This window comes from Electrona antarctica (genome assembly GCF_951216825.1).
Source record: "Electrona antarctica genome assembly, chromosome: 2".
NCBI lineage: Eukaryota > Metazoa > Chordata > Actinopteri > Myctophiformes > Myctophidae > Electrona > Electrona antarctica.
This window is the reverse complement of record NC_136807.1, coordinates 40,963,556-40,984,476: the sequence shown is the minus strand read 5'-3', so window position 1 is coordinate 40,984,476 and position 20,921 is coordinate 40,963,556. Positions and strand designations below refer to the sequence as shown.

The window sequence follows — 20,921 nt, the reverse complement described above, 5'->3', positions numbered from 1 at the left end:
CTCCCCAGGACAGGTTCATCTATTCCAGTTCCTGCGTCACAGTTCTGCGCCAGGTGGTTTTGGGCCTCCCAGGTTTTCTCTTTCCTGGTGGTGTCCATCTTAAGGCCACCTTTGTGATGTGGTCCAAAGGTGGCCTTAAGATGGATGACTTATACTGTATATCTATCAATGAATGCAAAAAAGCCCCCCAAAAAATGGTAAAAACAAAACAAAAAAACATTTATAATGATACACAATTACACACCAATGTTAACTTCTGCTCCACAGCATACAGTATTGTCCCTTTTAAGTTATATTACATTGACCAGGAAAGCTGGCCTGGCTCAGTAGTAACATGTATACAGTACAAAGTGGTGCTCTTCTGACCGTTACTCGTGGTTGTGAAGTATTACCTAGTACTGTACAAAGACAGACCTGGGAAAAGACAGGAACTCCATTTAGGTAAGTTTCAGTCAACTTAATTTAGGTAAGTTTGGATCTCAGCTCAAATTCACACTGCTGAACACCTTATAAACACATCTATATTTAGTTTCCTTTGTATTGCATGGACTAGATTTCACACAATGATCATTAGGACTTCACCAGACTGTTGAGTGTACATTCCAGTTAGTCAGCCCTGACCCCCCTGCGTCTGCTTTAAGCCCTCTGCTGCTGACTGATACTGTTTCCCGTGTCTGTCTCTACCAGGTACATGGCCTAGCTGGGGGGGCCCCCGTCCCCCCCCACACACACACACACACACACACACACACACTCTCACAAGCCAGCAAACGACAGACACAGTGATTGCTCTGTGTACCTGCCAGAAATGGCAAAGGAAGGTTTGCAGCCCAAAGGCTAACATTGTGTTACATAGATTTACGAGTGTTACTGTGGCCAAGGATTTCTGTCATTGGATGATGTGCTGTTTTGGTTAAAAAGAAATAAACTGAATATGTTCTTTAAAGTGTTTTTATTCAATAGCTTTTTGGTCTCTGTTTAGCATGTGCAAATATGTCACTGACTTGGACAACAAATATATTGACCGACGCAAAAACCATACTATACAGTACATAATCAATTCAAGTGACAATTTTTGTGTAGAAAACATTATCACAAAGTATCACAATAAAGTATATCATTAGTACGTATATCATGGATCAGCCATTTAATAAACTGAAAATGGTCTTTAAAGTGTTTTCATTCAATAGCATTTTGGTCTCCGTTAGCATGTGCAAATATGTCACTGACTTGGACACTCATAACATAAATATATTGACCGATGCAAAAACCATACTATACAGTACATGATCAAATTCAAGTGACAATTTTTGTGTAGAAAACATTATCACAATAAAGTATATCATTAGTACGTATACTCATGGATCAGCCATTTACATCAAACACAGACATTCAGAATAAATAAACACAATTAATAGGTCTTATATTGTTGCTAAAACCTACCTGAGTTTTGCAAGAGAGATAACAGTATACAGAAACCGAAGGCTTGGTTGGTTATAGTGTTGATACATTCAGCAGTTCCCTTGCCTTCAACCCTCATTAACCCATCATCATTCACAACTGTGACCTTACTGCACAACTGAACTGAACAAACATTAGTTGTGAAGAACATCTATGTCCCTTCGCGATTCCTGATCTGGATAGCTGCTCTGTCCTCAATGCCTCGAGCATAGAGACGCAGCAATTGACCATGGATCCTAAGGGAGAAAATACAACAAAGCTGATGAAGACTGGCAGAATGCTACATGATGCTATGGCCAATACAGCTGAGCAGCAGAATGCTACATTATGCTATGGCCAATACAGCAGCAGAATGCTACATTATGCTATGGCCAATACAGCAGCAGAATGCTACATTATGCTATGGCCAATACAGCAGCAGAATGCTACATGATGCTATGACCAATACAGCAGCATGGTACCTACAATATGTATGTATCCTATTTTCTTCGTCCTCAGTCGTGTTCCCAATGTTTTCTGCCAGGTCTCTGCTCTACAGAAAGTGTCTTGACTTCACTACTTATTGTGATTTGACACTTTTATAAAAATGTAATTGAATGAAGCGGATGACCTTTTGAGGAGGGTGGGAGGGGAGGGGGTTTGTTTAATAGAAGTGGGTGCCTTCATCAATTCAATTGAACTCACTTCTTTCCACAGTGAACTACAAAACCGTACGAAAGTGGTTTAATGTCTTTCAAGAACACAGCATCAACAGTAGTCATTATTTAAGGGGATTGACCAGGTGATCTTTCAGTTATGGGGGAGGTTAGGTCTCTCAAGCCTGTCTTTGGCCCCAGTGACATTAGTATATTATCATATCAGCACAAACTACTATCCCTGTACTTTGATCAATTCCTCACCTGCAGGAAATCTCAGTGAAAGGCAGGACCTCTCCATCACAGTTCCACACGGAGACTGAGGGTGACTTGCTGCAGCACAGTCCACAAAGCAGTTCATTCTTCTGCTGCTTCTTGTCGCTTCCCACCCCTCGTTCCGCCGGTCCCCCTGCCAGATGCTGCTGGGATCCATTGCTGCTCATGGTCTCTAAGTTTTGTTCACCTGTCCCTCCACCCATTGCCCACTCCTCGTCCTCATCCTCGTCCTCGCCCGGAGGGAGAGAGAAACGCACGGCCTTCACTCGGTGAACCTCCACAAAGGGCAGGTCAAACTGAAACATGTTAGAAGACGAATACGGTACAATTATGGTCATTGTCCTGATAGACGCTCACAGCCAGTGAGAGGTCTGTATTTCCACAATATGCAGGCTTTGACATGACAATGAGAAAGAATACTGTATACTACCGTATTAAAAGATTACAATTTAGGCATTTTGCATATGCTCTTAATCCAGAGGGATTTACAGTAAGCAAGAACAACACATGGTAATACATCAAATACATAGAAATAGTTATCGAATTATAAGCAAGCTAAGAACCTAACATCCGTCTAACAGTGGAAATCTGCTACGGGCTAGCACCTGAAGAGGTGAGTTTTCCAACTATGGTGGAGGATTGGGAGTGAGTCTAGTTTTGATTGCAATGGGAAGTTCATTCCATGGTTTTGGAGGCAAAAGGGAGAAGAGTCTGGGACGTGTGGAGCATTGTCCCAAATCTACCGATATATACTCCTTATATTCCTATTTTTAGCTTTAACTATAAGATTGTGTGCGTGCGTGCGTGCGTGCGTGCTCTAATATTATTCCAGTGTGTCAATGACAACTATGTTATATCATTTTTGTGAATACTTAACCAGACTCACTGAGGCTATGGTATACCTGTCTGAAGTATGTGGTGGAACTAGCCAATCGAGTGGAAGCTATCCGTCCGGTGTTACGGGATCTACTACTATTATCTACTCTCATCTGCTGTATACAGTCGATTTGCTTTTCTTCTATGAGAGCAATGCACCATGTCCAAATTCTTATTATGTGAACATACTTGGTTATTTTGATTCTGATGTTCATCAACAACATTACATTTGGAAAGTCAACAACACATTGGTGTGTGTGGTGAGGGTGGGTATTTAACAATGTAAAACCTAGACATTTAACAGATGCAGATTTTACCAAGTGTATCTAACACTAAAGTACAACAGCAGGTCTATGGAGCAAAACCAGAGAATTCTGGACAAGCCCTTTTCTTACCGTAATCTAATGTCATGATAACCAACAATCAGTGGTAGAGTCGCCTAACCCTAACCCTAACCCTTTTTCGGTCAGACAGATGTATAAAACAAAAAATAATTGTCGTGTGATCAAATTACCTTATCTGACTATCACGACCTCAGATCAGACGAGAGGACCCGCTGATTTTAAACATATTACTAAGCGAGTAAGCGGAGGAAAATAACAATAACAAGGATACCATTTTTTAACAGTCACGTGGCTGTATAGTGTAGGCTACTGTATACACTTGGAACCTTCTTCTGAAGTAAACCATATCCCATGAGCCAAGCACACCCTGCTGCTACTGCATTAACCACTGAAGCAGAGAGCGGATCACAAGCACTTTTTAATGTGTCACCATGTTGTGACAGACGGCCATCTACAGTACCTGGTCCTCTGCAGTGGTGTGTCTGTGGAGGAAGGTGAGGAAACTCAGTGGGTGAGTCTCATGCACCAGGATGAGATCAGCTGTCCCATCGGCCAGGTGAGCGGAGGGGGACAGACCCAGAGGACTTTTGGGACAGGAGCTGGACATACATGTGAGAGCCACACACCTGAACCTGCCCTCCACTTTCACCCATCCAGCAGCTGGAGAGAGATGGAGAGATAGATGGAATGATGCATTTCATTGTAAAATAGCACTGGTCCTTGTAAATGTCTAGCTTTAAATTGTGGACGTGCATGTGTGTGCGTGGCTGCGCGCATTAGGCTGACGGCTCGCTCGGCGGTGCCTCTCGTGGCTCAAGGCCACTTCAGATGGCGTGCCTCCGTCATTTAAAGGACAACTTTAGTTTTTTTTCAACCAAGGTTCATGTTTAAGGTTGTTATTAGAGAAAGTAAAATATGAGTGTTAATTGTTTTTCATTTGCTGCTTTCTTTCGTTTTAGCAATTTTAGCTATTTTTGACATGGGGGCGGGGGCATTCGAACATGGTCCTAAATATGTATTATTTACTATAGTCCTACTAGACCCCAAGAAATTATATCTGGCCACAAAAGATCACGGGATCTACTGAATGTGACAAACTGACACATTGAGCCTATTATACACAGTATGGGAGCCCCCTAGTACCTCTACATTCACATTCAGTAGATGCTGTGATCTTTTGTGGCCAGATGTAATTTCCTGGGGTCTAGTAGGACTATAGTAATTATTAATAAAGAATTCGCCGTCAAATTTTGTAAAAAATACGTATTTAGCCCCATCTTCGAATGCCCCCGCCCCCCTCTCACCTTTTACTTTGTCTAATAACAACCTAAAACATGAACCTTGGTTGAAAAAAACTAAAGTTGTCCTTTAAGCAGCTTTTCAGCAGAGACATCACCATGGAGGAAAGGACGGCGTCAAATGACAAACGTTTGCCATTTGGTCACAATTGTCCCATGCCATGTAAATCCGTGTATCTTGTGTTCAATCAATATTCTGTCTGGTGTCCCAAAATGTAGTCACTATATAGTACTATTTGGGAGTTATGTTATTCTTAGTTCTTACCTTCTGTATCATTACTGACTTGGCTGTAATGGGAGCTGTACAGTGAGCCACAATCTGAAGACGGGGTTAACAGCTTCTCTGTACTCCTTGAACACACACTGCACCTAAACACATAAATATCTTTCAGTTAGACACTTTCGTCAGGAATAACCATTTATTGCAATGCTATTGCATTGGGTTTGGCGGTGTAACACCGCTCCTGTGATACTACAGATTATCTGCGCAAGCATGACATAACAAACCAAATGACCTTGGATTCCATTCCAACTGTATATGCAATACTTTACGTTGTACCCAGTAACAGCCTGACAAAGACACGTGCATACTCTCACACTAGTCTAGCTCATCTTTCTTCAAGATCAAGTTCCCCTAGCGTTGGCATGGTTCCTGCCCTCCTTAAGGTGAACCCAACACCTGAGTCTCTGTTGCATGTAGCAACAACGACGATGAGCAAACTGTGAACTGAGACCATGATGTCTGGGGCACTCATGCAATTGTGATGCAACTGCCAAGAACACTTTCCCCCATTCCCATGAGGGAACTTGACTGTGTCTGGAAAACTAGGTTAATCTTTGTTTCTTAACTCCTAGGTCCTACATTTCACAACACTGTCTAGTGTCCATTGTAAATATGGTGTTGGCCATCACACTGACAAATAGGTAATTTTCATTGTGCTTAGTATCAAGGGACTGACTAGTTGTCATAGTGACACAGACACGTTGACTATGAGGTTTGAGCTACAGTGACATGACAGTGGGAATTATAAAGCGCTGTACAAAAGCATAGAAACCAGCTATTAGACTATCACATAAATCTAAACAATATACAATATTATTTATCTCATTAGCACTAGTATTTCTTGTTACCCAGATAGGCAGCGTGTGTTGTCCCTGGGGCTGGTGAGCGGCTGGTCTGCTGGAATGTAGTGAACTATGCCTGCATAGGTCCTGTTACTCAGGTACACCATCAAACCTAAGGAGAGAACAGGGAGGCAGAAACACTTTCTGTATACCGTATGCAATTTCAAAGGCTTGAAACAGAGCCATGCACAGTAACACAGCGGTTCTCCAAGTGGGGTCTGGGAACCGCTAGGGGTTCTTGAGGGGGTTCCAGGGGGTCCCCAGCAAAAGGAGGAAGAACAGTTTACTTTAACCACTAATAAGTTCAGCTGTTTTCGAGAAAAGAAATCTTTAAAAATTATGACACATTTTGAAACATTTTTTAACTAAATGTAACAACACAAATCTCCCTGTAACTACACTGTAGCACAGTGAACTGTCCACTAAAGAAAACAATGAGATTGCAATCAGGGCTGCCCATAGCCTATGCTATGGGCAGCCCTGATTGCTTGTTGAAGAAATTCCTTTCATGTCCTCACTGTATTGCATTACTGCTATTATTTTAATGTGTTATGCCTTGCTTTTCTTTTCTTCAGTCTTTTCGTCAGTCTCATAGTCAGGTTCATATTTTGAGCATCATCATGTCAGCTCCATCCTCCGCCCCTGATCTTCTAAACTAACTCTGCTATGTATTGTACAGTCTAAAAATGTATCCCAAAAATATAACCTTTACAAAACAAATTCCATCATCTCCATTATGGACGCCGGGTTGAAAGGGGTTAATGCGGGGACATTCTCCACTTTAAACCTGGCAACGACTAGTTTAAGCTAAATAGAATAGAGAATAGTGAAAAACGACGATCTATTCTACAAGGTCACAAAGTGAGCTTGTAGAGCGGTCTTCTCGGGCGTGCCATACCTGAAAGGTCATATCTGAGAGGCCCCATCCAGCGGTGCCTCTCGCTCTCTGCCAGCACGTCTCCGTAGAAGCCATATCCCAGCAGAGACACAGAGTAGCGTACCAGAGCAGAGGGGTGGTGGACGGAGCACACGTCCAGAGGTTGAGAGTCTCCTGCAGGGTGTTTTTAAAGAACACAGAAGACCAAATATGTGAGTCTAGACCTCTCCTCTCTGCATGGAAGAAGCCAGATTCAAGTGATTTCCTATAATCCAGGAACTAACTGATTCCGCCCCCCCCCCCCCCCCCCACAAACACACAAACACACACACACACACACACACACACACACAGACACACGATAGTTTTATCAACAAACAACATTTGTATTTCCATTAAGGTCTTGTGTGTTCAATTCATCGAGACATTTACAGACTGAATAGACTTGACATCCCTGCTTTGGGCCAAATTGTTTTTTTTTATTCTGAAGTAGCACTGTATATCATATGATAATGAAGTACAATACCCAGAATATAAGCATCTCTTACCAATGATGATGTGCAAAGCTGACGTAGTGGGATCATTCACTCCCACTGTGGCGAAGCACACACAGTCTGTAGAACCTGTATAGGTACAACACAACGCCATTAAAGTGGCACTCAAAGCTACGTTTTAAAAGGTATGTATTTATGGAGTGACATACTGCCGTGTGCTTCACAGCATCTGTTACCGGCAGGTACAATCCCGATGTGAAGGTCACAGCGCTGCAAAGTCACGGTGGGATCGTTCTCCGAAAGGCCCGCCTCCTGTTGCGTGCGTCCAATCAGGCCGTGCACTATTTCGCTGAACATTCCGTCCCCGCCAACACAGACCACACTGTTGTGAGCAAACAACGAGAGAGTTTCTGTCATAAATTCCCCTCCCGGTGAGTGCAGCCAGGTCAGCTGTAATGCTCCTCATTCCACTTGTGTTGTTTACGCCCACACTTACCCGTCGAAGCCTGTCAGGTCTTTCTTCAGTAGGTGATCTCTGGCGTGATTTGCCCGCTCAGTCACTATACAACAGAAGCGAAGGAATTACAAAATTAATGAATTAGTTAAGCTTTAAGTACTGTAATTGAATATGTGATGGATTGAATATTTTTATTGGCATCATTTAAGAGCACACAAAGACCATTAAAAAGCCATTACAATGGATACAATTACAAAAGAAAAAAGCTGAAAAATATTTCCATTGTGGTCCATTTAAACTTTAAATGGACCATTGAATGGACCATTTCAACTTTAAATGGACTTTAAACGCCATTTAAACTTTAAATCGACCACAATGGAAAACAAGCTTCCATTGTGAGAGAGGCCATGGTCAACCAGCATGTAAATTGACCATTGCCATATAACATGGCTTGGCTATTGTTCTCACAGAACAAGTTTGGTCACCATAGACCTTCATTTCCAGGTAGAGTCAGCGGCGAGGGGTGTGGGAATAACTGCCTCTATTGTTGGAAGAAGGTAAGGTTTAAATCATGCCGTGGGCTGCATTTGACCTCTCCACGAGTTTGTTTGACACCGCTGTTGTAAAGCCTTATACAAACTTGGGAGACCAGATGTCAGTACTATGACATCAGGGAGTCCTCTGCAATGCACACACTACTGGGAACAGACAGAGATGCTGTGCATTTGCATTTAAATATTTATGATCAGCTGATGATCCGATCAACTTCCCTTATACCATCACAGACAGACAGAGCCAGATACACAGAGATTTATAGGCTCAATAGATAGATATTAAAACCATTGAAAACCTTCAATGGTGTCTCAGAGGTACGTTGTCTTGTCTTACCAACGACATGACAGCTGATACCAGCCAGCTCAAACAGGGGGGCAACCACAGAATGGTAGATCTTTCTTCCTCTCTTCTTTCCTCCGTATGGGTTGATGAACACCAACAGTCTGTGAGGCCGTAGAGGGCCTGGCGATGACAGATAAGATAAACAACCGCACAACAGTTTCAAACAAAACACTGTAGGTCAGTTACAACACCACCATCAAGGGACTGTTAGTAATAGTGGAAATAATCAGGCATGCATATTAAAATCATGACCATGTTTTTCATGAATGTATTTAAAGTCTGGTTTCACTTTTTAAAATTGATTACAAGATCTGTCAAAACATCTGTAGCTAGGACTTTCCAAAATTGGGATCAGCATGGGACACAAAAATCTGGAATGGGTCGGGATCTCATCATTCATACAGTATAATGACTCAACCTTACTGTGAGCTATAGGGGTGCAACAGTTACCGATCAATAGTTCATAATAATTCATTTAATCGATTAGGCCTATAAAAATCACACCTGTGTGAAGTGAGGGGCGCTCCTATCATATACATCATCTCATTCCGGCCAATCAGAATTTGCGTCCTCACCTTTGTCTTCAATGTTTGTGTTTATGCAATGTTTGTGTTTACACAAACACTCAAAACTAGCCATTCATTATCAATGGCAGTTAATGTTTGTGTTAGGACAATGTTTGTGTTTACACAAACACTCAAAACTGGCCATTCATTGTCAATGGCATTCAGTGTGTGTGTTGGGACAAACGCTCAAAGCTGGCCATTCATTATCAATGGCATTTAATGTTTGTGTTAGGACAATGTTTGTGTTTACACAAACCCTCAAAGCTGTACCTACCTACCTAGCGCCCCTCAAAAATATCGATAATCAATCATTTATTTAAATAATCGATTCATAATCAAAGCCCTATTTTGACCAAGTGAAGAATCACACTTGTGTGAAGTGAGGTGAACATGCGCTCTTATCATCATACATCATCATACATCATCAAATTCCATGCTCAGCCAATCAAATCATCACACTCTGTGGTACAAACACACAAAGATGTGTATAGGAGGGGCTAGAACCCCTCAAACATGCAAAAATAGAGAAGATAGCCATGCAATAAAAATATTCTTGAGGGGTGCTTGAGGGGTGCACATTCCATGTACCACGGAATGTGATGATTTAATTGGCTGAGCACGGAATGTGATGTATGATGATGTATAATGATAAGAGCGCCCCTTACTTCACAAGAGTGTGATCTTTGAGGGGCTCTAGCCCCTCCTATGTCCAGCTTTGAGGGTATGTGTAAACACTAAACACAAAAGTGTGTAAACACAAACATTGAAGACAAAAGTGTATAAACACAAACATTGAAGACAAAAGTGAGGACGCAAATTGTGATTGGCCAGAATGAGATGATGTATGATGATGTATGATGAAGTGAGGGGAAACATCCCAATTCTTGATGATTTGATTAATCTAAAAAGTGATTGATAGAAAAATTGCTAAGAAATTAATGGAGAGTTGCATCCTTACTGTGGGTTTTGAGGGCGGCTCGTAGTTGCGTTGTCCACTGGTCTCTGAGATCCCGACTGGGGCAGCTGAACTGGATTCGGCCCAGGCTCCATAGCAACCCATAGGAACCACCACTGCTGCTGCGCTTCACATAAAACACTGAATACGGAAGATATGGAAGAACTCAAAGTAAACCAGGGGTGCAACAATATCTAGCCTAATCGATTATGAATCATAATCATTTAAAATAAAACAATCGATAATCCAATTTTTCACCAACAACAAAAAAGTTGAAAATAACGGATCTCCAAAGCTCACAACGCATCTTGATATTTTAGTATGATACTGTTGTGTACGATAAAGCATCTGTCAGTCCTTTTGCCTGATGCCTAAAGGTCGAACTTAATTAATAAAAAGTAAGTTCTTTGGAGCTATAAAACAGTGTTCAGATGTTTTTATCCTCTCCTTGATTCTGGCCTAAGTATACATGCAGGCATAAGATGTGAACACAATCTTCTCTGTGTAAGATAAAGTATCTATATCAGACTAATTGATTTTATATATTTCCTTTTTCCACAACCATCGCATCGACATGTTGTGAGCTTGTAGATCAGCTATTTTAGAGGGGTAGGCAGTGTATAGAATAGGGCATATTATGGTTTAAAGTACCCACCTGTGAAGTCTTTGTCTGTGTCTGTAACAGACTTGAGGGGAAATATCTCCACCTGGTCCTCTTCCACTCCGATCAATTCAGCTACTGGCACTGAAACTTCAATCAAAAACGTATATACTATGATTATCTATTTAAAAGGATACATCATTTAAATTATATCAAAAAGGAAACTCAAGTAAAAGTAGTTAAATAATAATAAAATCAAATAATTAATGTAGGCTAATTAGTTACCTAATTCCAGCACTGGAGCTAATCTGACCCTATACCTTAGGAAGGAAAATATCTATTTTGTTGTTGCATTTTGTTATCAATCAATATTAACTGAGAGAAAATATAGGCCTATAGGATTGGGCTGCCTGTAATATATAAGAGAAGAAGACTGTGTCCTGCTGGATAATGTTCTTGGGCTGCATGATGTGAACTTCAACTTACACTGTGTGTGTGTTGTGTTGTGTTGTGTTGTGTGTGTGTGTGTGTGTGTGTGTGTGTGTGTGTGTGTGTGTGTGTGTGTGTGTGTGTGTGTGTGTGTGTGTGTGTGTGTGTGTGTGTGCCTACTCCTGTTTGATATGACTGGTTGCGTGTCTCTTTCTCATGCATGCACATTTCTGACAGATACAGATTAAGTGGGCTAGTCAGTCCAATGTACAAAGAGTTTTTAGCATATCTCACATTCTCACTATCTGTACCCTTCTGCCTGCATGCTGTCAGACAGGATGGGTGGCTTTAAGTGCATAGCAACAACATTGCGTGTTGAACAGGCTCATTACATGTGCGTCCATATTCTTTTGTTCCCCATGTAACTCTGGGCAATGTTAACGGCTGGAAACAATATTCTACAACTGCCATAATAGCCTAATTAACGACCAACCATATTGGAGATGAAAAGGCGACACACTTACTGGTTATCTTGTCGCGATTCTTCTTGTCAACTTCAGTCCAGTTGAAGTACCACCCGGTCAGTACCGCCCGATACCTTTTTTTCCCGACCCATAAACTCGACTCCAGCCTCTGATCCATCCCACATCTGAAAATGTCCATAAACGTACTCGCAGGGTCGCTTTTTCTGTCACACTATAGTCTGCGCTCAACAATTTGTTATGATCACATAGTTTTAGGCTATATATCCCGGGAGGAGAAATCCATTTTGATCTCGTCATCAATCAGCATCCCTATCCGTACCAACCTCCTATCCATCTTCATCTGATAACGCTTAAATTAGATGCATGCACATTAACCTTTAGCGCTATAATAATCTATAGTCCAGAGAAAGTTCCAAACCACTCTGTTGCACCTATCCTATGTCATAACATAGGTCTAGGAGGTGTTCCAAAAAATATCCTGACAGTACCTCCCACCTGATACCTGCACGCCGCAGCCTAGTGTTCTGATTGGACAAGAGGAGCGAAACTACAGTAGGCTATATTGGCTACAAAATGAATACACTTACAGACTCGCACAACAAGAATATAGGTTATCCAAGGGTAGGATGAATTCCTGCATAACCAGACAGACAGGCGTTGCACGCGCACATGTGCGCGGCTTCGCGTGCATGTAGATAGCTTATATCGATGACGATTTTAGACATTATAGGCCTACTATGATAATTGTCTAATAACTGTCTTATTATGACTAACAACTGTCACGTGTGTGTGTGTGTGTGTGTGTGTGTGTGTGTGTGATATATATAGCCTATAGGTATCACCTATAGAATCCGATGGCACTGACTCACTGGAGAACCACTGTGCTTGATTGGTCTGATTGATTGATTGATTGATTAAAATAAGTTATTGTTCCCCACAAAAATTCCCCCTTCCCCCCTTTTTCTTCCCTTTCTTTTTTTATGGAATAATGATACAAAGATGGAAACAAAGCATGCACGAAAACGAATTTCACCAGCTTTTTAATTTTACCTTGTAAACCTGTGATGTGACTTTAAAGCTGATTCTGTGAATCTGAATGTGTAATATTTTCAATATTTTCATACCACACAGTATGAAACGCATTCATAAATTATAAATGCAATTTTAAGAAGTAAACCATACATTTAATTATTTAATTATAATACAAAAATAATTAAAACTGGGCATATCATTTTAGTTTTTTGTAAAAAAAAATAATAAAAAAGCTGATGCAAATGCCTCAATGCTAGTAGATCTTGGAGTTTATTATTGTTTTACAGTGTGCGTGTGTCTTTTTGGTCCAATTTAACTGATAACCAATTTTAACATCTTACACATAAATGAAGTCATTGAATGGTTTCTGCTGTCAGAAGAATTCTGTCAATAATGTGGAAATTGATCTCCGATCGAGAACTTCGGCGTGACAAACACATGTTCCATATTAGTGAAGTTAACTGCAATGTTCCAAAAGATATTCTCCGGTTTTGGGGCCGGAGGACACTGGTATAATTTACTTTGGAAAAACTTTCATTCGCGGACGCGGTATGATGAATTGAATTGATTGATGGATTGATTGATGAATTACTTGATGAATTACAGTACATTTCAAGCACAACTGGATGAATGGGACCCTGATGTAAACAAGTCTTTAGTGCTTTTTCTCGTTTAATCCTTTTAGCAGATTTTATATCGACCTGTACTTTCGTTTGAACTAGTGTTTACTGTACCCATTTCATTTCACAAACTGGATACAAATTTCCAATCAATCGATCAATCGTACACGGCAGCTGAGCTTTTATTTTGGAGTCAAAGTGCAGCCGCTGTTTTTACTGATTGTAGTCAGTTTGACGGAAGCTTCATCCTGGTCCTTCCCCTGTCTCTCTGTCTGCTAGCACACACACACACTCAGCTAGCTAGACTAGCTTTGTACAATCTAATATTTTCTGTCAATATTATGAATTAATAGACCTCTGGTCTGTGCTACAGTTGAGTTCATTGTGTTTCCATAGTCCTGATATACAAACCATCTGACAAAATGAACATACGAAACGCGAGGGTAAGTTTTGCCGACGAGCGTTTCTAGCAGCCATGCAGTTCCAACCGGCTAATCTTAGCTACCTAGCTCGCTACCAAAGCTAAGATTAGCAGTCGTTATTAGCGATGCTTGATTGATTGAGATATTTATTAACAGTTTGCAGAATTACAGTACATTTCAAGCACAAACTCAATACAAAGGCTGTTAACTGTGAGTGGACGACCCAATTAAGCGTTACACTTGTTTACAAGAGGGTCCACCATGTTCAATTCATCAAATGATGTTGTGTCATCAAAACTCCTGCTTATGCTATAAATATTTAGATTAATACAGCCACCTGTTTCATTTCGTTTTTTCTCATACAGCCAGAGGACCTAATGAACATGCAGCATTGTAACCTGCTGTGTCTACCAGAGAACTACCAAATGAAATATTACTTCTATCATGGATTGTCTTGGCCTCAGGTGAATTATACTGTTAATATACTTTTACAAACATGTTATGTGTCGTCCGTATAATAGATATATATATATACATAGTGTACACACACATTTAACAAGTGTCCATTGCCAACATTTCAGCTCTCCTACATTGCAGAAGACGAAAATGGTAAAATAGTTGGATATGTGTTGGCCAAGATGTGAGTATCTATAACCATATTTTGCACAATTGAATGAAGTAGGATCTGATTTGTGGTGTTTTTAATGGGTCACCAAATTGTTTCTTTCCAGGGAGGAGGACCCAGATGACGTCCCTCATGGTCACATTACATCCCTGGTGAGTCTATGCTCCACAACACAGAGAGACTGCAGTGCACACCTCTGTTGTGTCACGATTATGTCATTTTACACGTCCTAGTTACTGCCTCTGATTTGCCGACCGCATACATGGCATGCTGGATGTTTTTATTGCTGTCGTGTCGTGGGTCTATTTTAATAACTCCTGTTATGGCCTGATCTTATTTCAATATAAGAAGAGGACATGTTTCCTCTTTAAATCCGTGTTTCTAAAATGTCTGAGCCCAGATGATACAGCAACGTGCAGCTAGCCAGTCGTGTTGCGGGACACAGGAAGTGAGGAAGAGGGAATTCCAGAGAAGCCAAAATGTCAAATAAAGATTAAAAATACTTAACGGCAACGTCGCTTTGCACACGTTTCCGCGGTCTCCTACTGCTGCTTTATGCATCTTTGAAACTTCTAAGTTCTAATCAACACTCAAGCGACGCTACATGTGTCCGTGACCAGACAGTGGTGCAGCTGAGTCTATTGGAGAGTAGCTTAGGAAACCCAGACGTTTTTATTTCCAGGGAAAAAATTGGACAAGGGACCCTAGGGTACCGCTGTCAAAAATACAGAAAAGGTAACCGAAAGGGGCTAGATTCATCCCATTATTTAAAAAAAAAATCTAGTGGCAAATGTTTCTTTACGATTAATTGTCGCACAAAAAAGTGTTTTTGGCAAACATGAATGGAAAATTGCTTTTCTGTTTGACTTTTAGTGCTGTACTAACTACTTATTACCATAATAAAAGAAATTGGTGGTCTCCAGCCAGAAAGGTTAAGTATCACTGGAATCCACGTTTTTTTATTGTCCAATGGCAAACAGGCAGATTTCTTTCTTTTAATTTTTTACAGAAACTGTAAAAATAGAGGAAAAGAGTATATCATGAGGACTAATCTATCAGAATGATAGACTACGAGGCTCAGTTTCAGTGATCATTGAAGGCTTCAAGAAGCCAAGGCGTCGGCTTGGCACTCGGCAGGGATGTTGAGTCGAATGTGACTGATTTGAAGAAGCGACGGTCGATCGTTGGATACTGTAGATAAGAGTCAACCAAAATATGAAATGTAAATATAAGTTGCCGTCTGTGTCTTCCAGGCTGTGAAACGCTCCCACAGACGGCTGGGTCTTGCTCAAAAGCTCATGGACCAGGCCAGCAGGGCCATGATTGAAAACTTCAATGCTAAATATGTCTCTCTTCATGTGCGCAAAAGGTAAATGCCCATTTTTAGCTGTCCATAACATTTGTATTTCTGTATTTACAGTTAATCAAACTTAATTGGTTTAATCTATTGTAAAACGAAATTGATGATCGTTTTATAATCAATCCCCCATTCTTGTGAAATTGGCAGATGTACTTGTAAGCTTACAACAATGTGTTGTATTCAGTGGTTAAACATAGTTGTCTCCACCAGGCCGAAGGCATGGGGAGAGAGTATGTTTTGCACTCCGTCCGTGTGTGTGTGTGTGTGTTTGTCCGTCCGTGTGTGTGTCCGTGTGTCCTTCCGTCCGTCCGTTACCAGCTAATCTCCGGCACCGTTAACCCGGTCGATGCCAAACTTTGCACACACACTCCCTGGATGCCAACGATGAACCTCTGTCCCACATTTTCCAGAACGGCCTGTTATAGCGCCACCATGAGGCAGCTTTTCACATGTTTTACCTAAAACTGCACCGATCTGCGTGAAACGTTGCATGCACACTCCCTAGAGGCCAAGGACAAACCGTTGACCTGCATTTTCCGCATCTGCCTTTTATAGCGCCACCAGGAGGCCAACTTTTGTACAACACATTTTTTGATATTACTCCTCCAGATTCTGGCCAAAAATCTCACAAATCGTTACACACTATCTCTATGGTCATGTGCTCAAGTTGGATCTGTCCGATATTTCATATTCCATCCTAATTGGCTATAATTAGCTTTCACAGTTTGCAAGATTGCCCCGTTTTGAACAAAAGCCTCAAATCATGAACGCAGCATGCAATTTACGTGAAATCTTTCACACATTTTCTTACTAGGCTGAGGAATATATCCCACCCTTTTCACATTGGCCTGTTATAGCGCCACCAACAGGTTGATTTTTGCAAAACACATTTTTGGAACAAAATGCCTCAAAAACATGTTTATATTAATCCTAAACATTTTGCCAAACATCTCACACAGTCCTATCCTCCTGGTGGAGACCTGTGCCCAGAAGGGCACTTTTTCTAGTTCCATATGTTTTCAAAAATTGTGCTTCTCGATTATCGACATTTGCAGCCCTAGACTAATTTCTTTATTCTTTCAGATAAATAACCAGGGTCCCAATCACCTAGCAACCCCTGGATGTAATAATTGGGCACCTGTATTTTTGTTGCCATGAACTTATGTTTACTTCTTTTCTCGTCATATTAGCAACCGAGCTGCCTTGCACCTGTACTCCAACACACTGAAATTCCAGTAAGTCCTTTTGTCATGTCTGTCGATCAATATTAGTTTGCATGTAGCTCATTTGTTATATTGATACATTTTCCTATGGCCTTTCACAGAATTAGTGAAGTAGAGCCTAAATACTATGCAGATGGGGAGGACGCCTACGCCATGAAGAGAGACTTGACCCCAATACCAGATGAGGTGACTTTCTAATCCCAATTTGTATTTGCCATGATGGCGACTCTCTAGCACTGATGGTGTGTTGACTAGTTCCTTACGTCATAATGTGCCTCATTACGTCATATTGTCTCTTTATTGTTAATGGCGTTTAATGTTTGTTTGCACCGTTTGTTTTACATCACCATTACATCACCTAATCAACATCAGTTAGACTTTAATATATTAGTGCCCCTCACTTAACACAGGTGTGATTTTTAATATTATAATATCTATTTGTAGTTGTACTCTTCTCTTTACTCAAGTCAGATTTCTTTTTCTTTTTCCTTCATGGTTCATGTTCATTGTTTATCTACACGGTAACAACTGATAACTGCTCCTTGAAGTGAATAAAAGTTCACAAGATTATTAGAATGGCATTGAGAAGCCAGGAACACAAATGGCTGTAAAGGTAGAGCTACATGCTGATTGCTTGCCATGAGTTTTGAACTAGTGTTCTTCATTGAAAGTCTTCATGACTTCTCAAACAATCTTGATTTATCATGTAGCACAATAGAGCACCGAAGTCTGACATAATTTACACATCCTACCTGGGTCGTGTTTTTCTGAATTCACAAACCTTTTTTTTTTAAATATATCACAGCAATTAAGAACTGCGTTCCAAAAATAAACAAATGATAATCAAACGGTGGTTTGACTCGTATGAATATGAAGCATCATCTGATGGTGATAAAACGCTAATGTTACTGCCACCGAATTAGTTACAGACTATCAAATATGAGTGACTATCGTAACCCGACAGAGACAATTTGTACATTTTTGGACCACAATGCTTATATGAGACGATTTTAAGATGACCAAATGTTATTCTCCATAGAGAGAAACCTCCGTGACCCAGGGGATGAACGAGTGACGTCAAGACTTTGGTACGGTACAAGAAAGACATTTTTGCTTTGCTCCAACTCCATGTAAAGAAATCAATGCAAGCATGCCTAACTCTTATAAAACCAATGCCAAATGTGCTCTCTGTGGCCTGCAGTTACGAAAACCAGGAGTCCGTGTGTTGGGACCAGATGCCCCATCTGCCCACAGCCTGTCGGGGTCTGGTGACCAGGAGAGAGAGGGGGAAAGAGACAGCGGAGGAGAGAGTAAAGAGCTGAGTGAAGTTAGCGAGGCAACAGAAAGCACGGACGTCAAAGATTCTTCCTCTGATTCACAATGACTCTAGCTATTTTTAAATTCATCCTTTACTCTTTTTTTTATTTTTTATCCCCAACCTCATCTGATGCTACTTGGAGGGCCATCTTGGCTGTTGATACCTTAACCACAGTTTCTTTTTTCAGAACTCTCTTTTCACTGTATTGACCAACAACGGAGACTTGGGAAATGGGGAGAATGTTTTGTAAATGAAAATCATGTTCAAATTCACAACTGGTTTCAAAAGATTTTATTATACTTGGGTGTTGTTACTGCTTCCGGAGAGGGCCCCGGCTTCTTTAATATGTACAAAATTGAAAACGTTTACAATGCTTTTCAATTTGCCTCTGTCAGGTATCTTGAGTATTTAACAAATACTACCAATAAACCTGTAAAATGAATACATATATATAGTACTGCACTTGTATCATTGAGTACGTATTTTCACTAGCCTGGGCAGCATTCCTTTTCGGGTTTATGATCCGGTCAGCAGCGGATGATATCGCTACTTCATGTTGTAGTCATTGTTTGACCAGACAGTGGCCTTGTGGTTAGAGAGTGTGCCTGCTTGGTACTCGGCATCAAAGGGTTGGATTGAGAGGTCAAATCAACTAATCAAATGATTCCCGAGCGTGGCACGGCTGCAAGAGATGGGTCAAATGCGGAGAACAAATTTCACTACTGTATAGTGTGTGACAAATCTTACGACTTTGACTTAGTCATCAGGCAGGAACCATCGATATGGAACTTCCTCTTCCCTCAAATCGATTTTTCTCAAAAGCTGCACGCTACGAGAGCGGTTTGAGGGAAAGGAAGTTCCAGATGATGGTTCCTGCCTGATAACTACAAAACAATGACTACAACTTGACGTAACCGTATCATCCACTCCAGACCCGGTTCACACAGCAATTTTGTAACGGACCAGGCTTTCCTCCGAGGTGGAAAGCCTGGTCACGCAAGGTTATATTTACACAGCGTTCATGCACACCACTTGCTTTATGTCTTCAGTGGTGAAGGGAATCTAATTCCCCAAAGATCAAGATTTGAAAGAAAAAAGTGAATTCCTGCACACACTGAGCTTGCACCGATTGCAGGACCTTACCAAGACAACCCAACCATGAAGTGGCAGTTCATAAGTACAATGAATAGTTCCATAATCATGGAATTATAGAAATGACATGCACAAAGGGGCTAACTCGACTTAATGAGCTTTTTTGTTGGACAAAAACAATTGGGTCTGTTAACTGGGTGTGTCCCCCATGGGTCTATACTTGGTCCCACTTTTTGAGTGGTGCAACCACTCCATTACAGAACTATGTGAGTCCCTGGGTCTGTCCGAGCATGAAAATAGCTTGGTTGGTTTTCAGGTAACTCATTTCTCAACCGTTGTGCCTGGCCACATGTCCCTGGGTCCCTGACTCCCTGGGTCTGTCCGAGCACGAAAATAGCTTGGTTGGTTTTCTTTGACGAAAATGGCAGATCTACAAGCTCACAATGCATGTGCTGTTTAGCCTGTTTTTATGTTGTATGTTTTGTCAAATGTTAACCTATTTCAGCCAAATGTTCGCTTACGACATCATGCCAAGAATAGGTATACTAGGGACTGTAAATCTAAGTTGTGTAATGTATGTGTCTGACATTAGTTTGGACTGTGCTGTACATACCACACATCCAATGCTGCAGTTGTTTTTTCTGGCCTGGCACAGAAACCCATGCTTTCCTCTGAAAGTTATTGCTCTTGGTGATGATTGCTGTCAGTAGTACACACCTGAAAATGTGCTATGTATGACATTACAGTAATGAGACTATATTTTAGCAACTGGACTTTTTTTGACCAGCAAACTACTTCCCATAAAAGCCACTCTTGTCTTACTGGATCCACATTGCTGCTTACATCTTAGTTGTATGTACAATTTACCCACCCCTACTTTGAACTAAAGTAGTCATATTGAAGTTGAGCAACGTAATTGTACATGAGGGATGGACAATTTACAGTAGATTTCCCCCTTGTTCCATATTCTTTGTGATATTGATCAAAAACAGCAAAGTTTTTGACTTTCAAAATGGCCAGCTCATCAAGAGGTATTATCCCATTGCTGACAATAGTTTCAAAATGTACCAGAGGGGGCTTTGCAATAGCGACGATGGCGTTAAGACAAACACATTTGGAATGGGAAATAGACGGGGGGAGAATGGAATTGGAAGGGGTTTCTTGTAGGCTATATACATTATAAAACTTTGTAATGCTAGGCTACTGACATTGTGTGCAACACTGAAAACAAAGTATTTCTTTGTGCGTTTGAGCTGAGAACCCTAACCCGTTTTGATGTCAATCAATGAAGTCTACTTAATTCAAGTGGCAGATGCCGAAAATATATATATTTATTTTTATATTTTAAATTATATATTTTTAGGGGAATGTCATGTGGTCAATCTGCACAGCCTTTGTAATCTACTGGTAGATCACGATCTACTGGTAGATCACGATCTACCTTTTGGGCAGG

At 40.9% G+C, this 20,921-nt stretch overlaps 2 protein-coding genes across 2 annotated transcripts; one reads left to right on the top strand and one right to left on the bottom strand.

Moving 5' to 3' along the window:
* Positions 1 to 937: 937 nt before the first annotated feature.
* On the bottom strand, positions 938 to 12,199 carry LOC306939646 (ceramide kinase). Its single transcript, XM_079524287.1, has 13 exons — positions 11,816 to 12,199; positions 10,917 to 11,012; positions 10,265 to 10,402; positions 8,732 to 8,860; positions 7,883 to 7,946; positions 7,623 to 7,768; positions 7,441 to 7,515; positions 6,914 to 7,066; positions 6,022 to 6,127; positions 5,156 to 5,259; positions 4,053 to 4,252; positions 2,361 to 2,668; positions 938 to 1,697 (listed from the first exon to the last, which is right to left on the bottom strand). Exons 1-13 carry the CDS (start codon positions 11,952 to 11,954, stop codon positions 1,613 to 1,615), a joined length of 1,743 nt encoding a protein of 580 aa, XP_079380413.1. The 5' UTR covers positions 11,955 to 12,199; the 3' UTR covers positions 938 to 1,612.
* A 1,431-nt stretch (positions 12,200 to 13,630) lies between these two features.
* On the top strand, positions 13,631 to 18,822 carry naa10 (N-alpha-acetyltransferase 10, NatA catalytic subuni). Its single transcript, XM_079520067.1, has 8 exons — positions 13,631 to 13,871; positions 14,216 to 14,314; positions 14,432 to 14,490; positions 14,582 to 14,627; positions 15,729 to 15,844; positions 17,026 to 17,070; positions 17,160 to 17,244; positions 18,260 to 18,822. Exons 1-8 carry the CDS (start codon positions 13,851 to 13,853, stop codon positions 18,440 to 18,442), a joined length of 654 nt encoding a protein of 217 aa, XP_079376193.1. The 5' UTR covers positions 13,631 to 13,850; the 3' UTR covers positions 18,443 to 18,822.
* Positions 18,823 to 20,921: the final 2,099 nt, after the last annotated feature.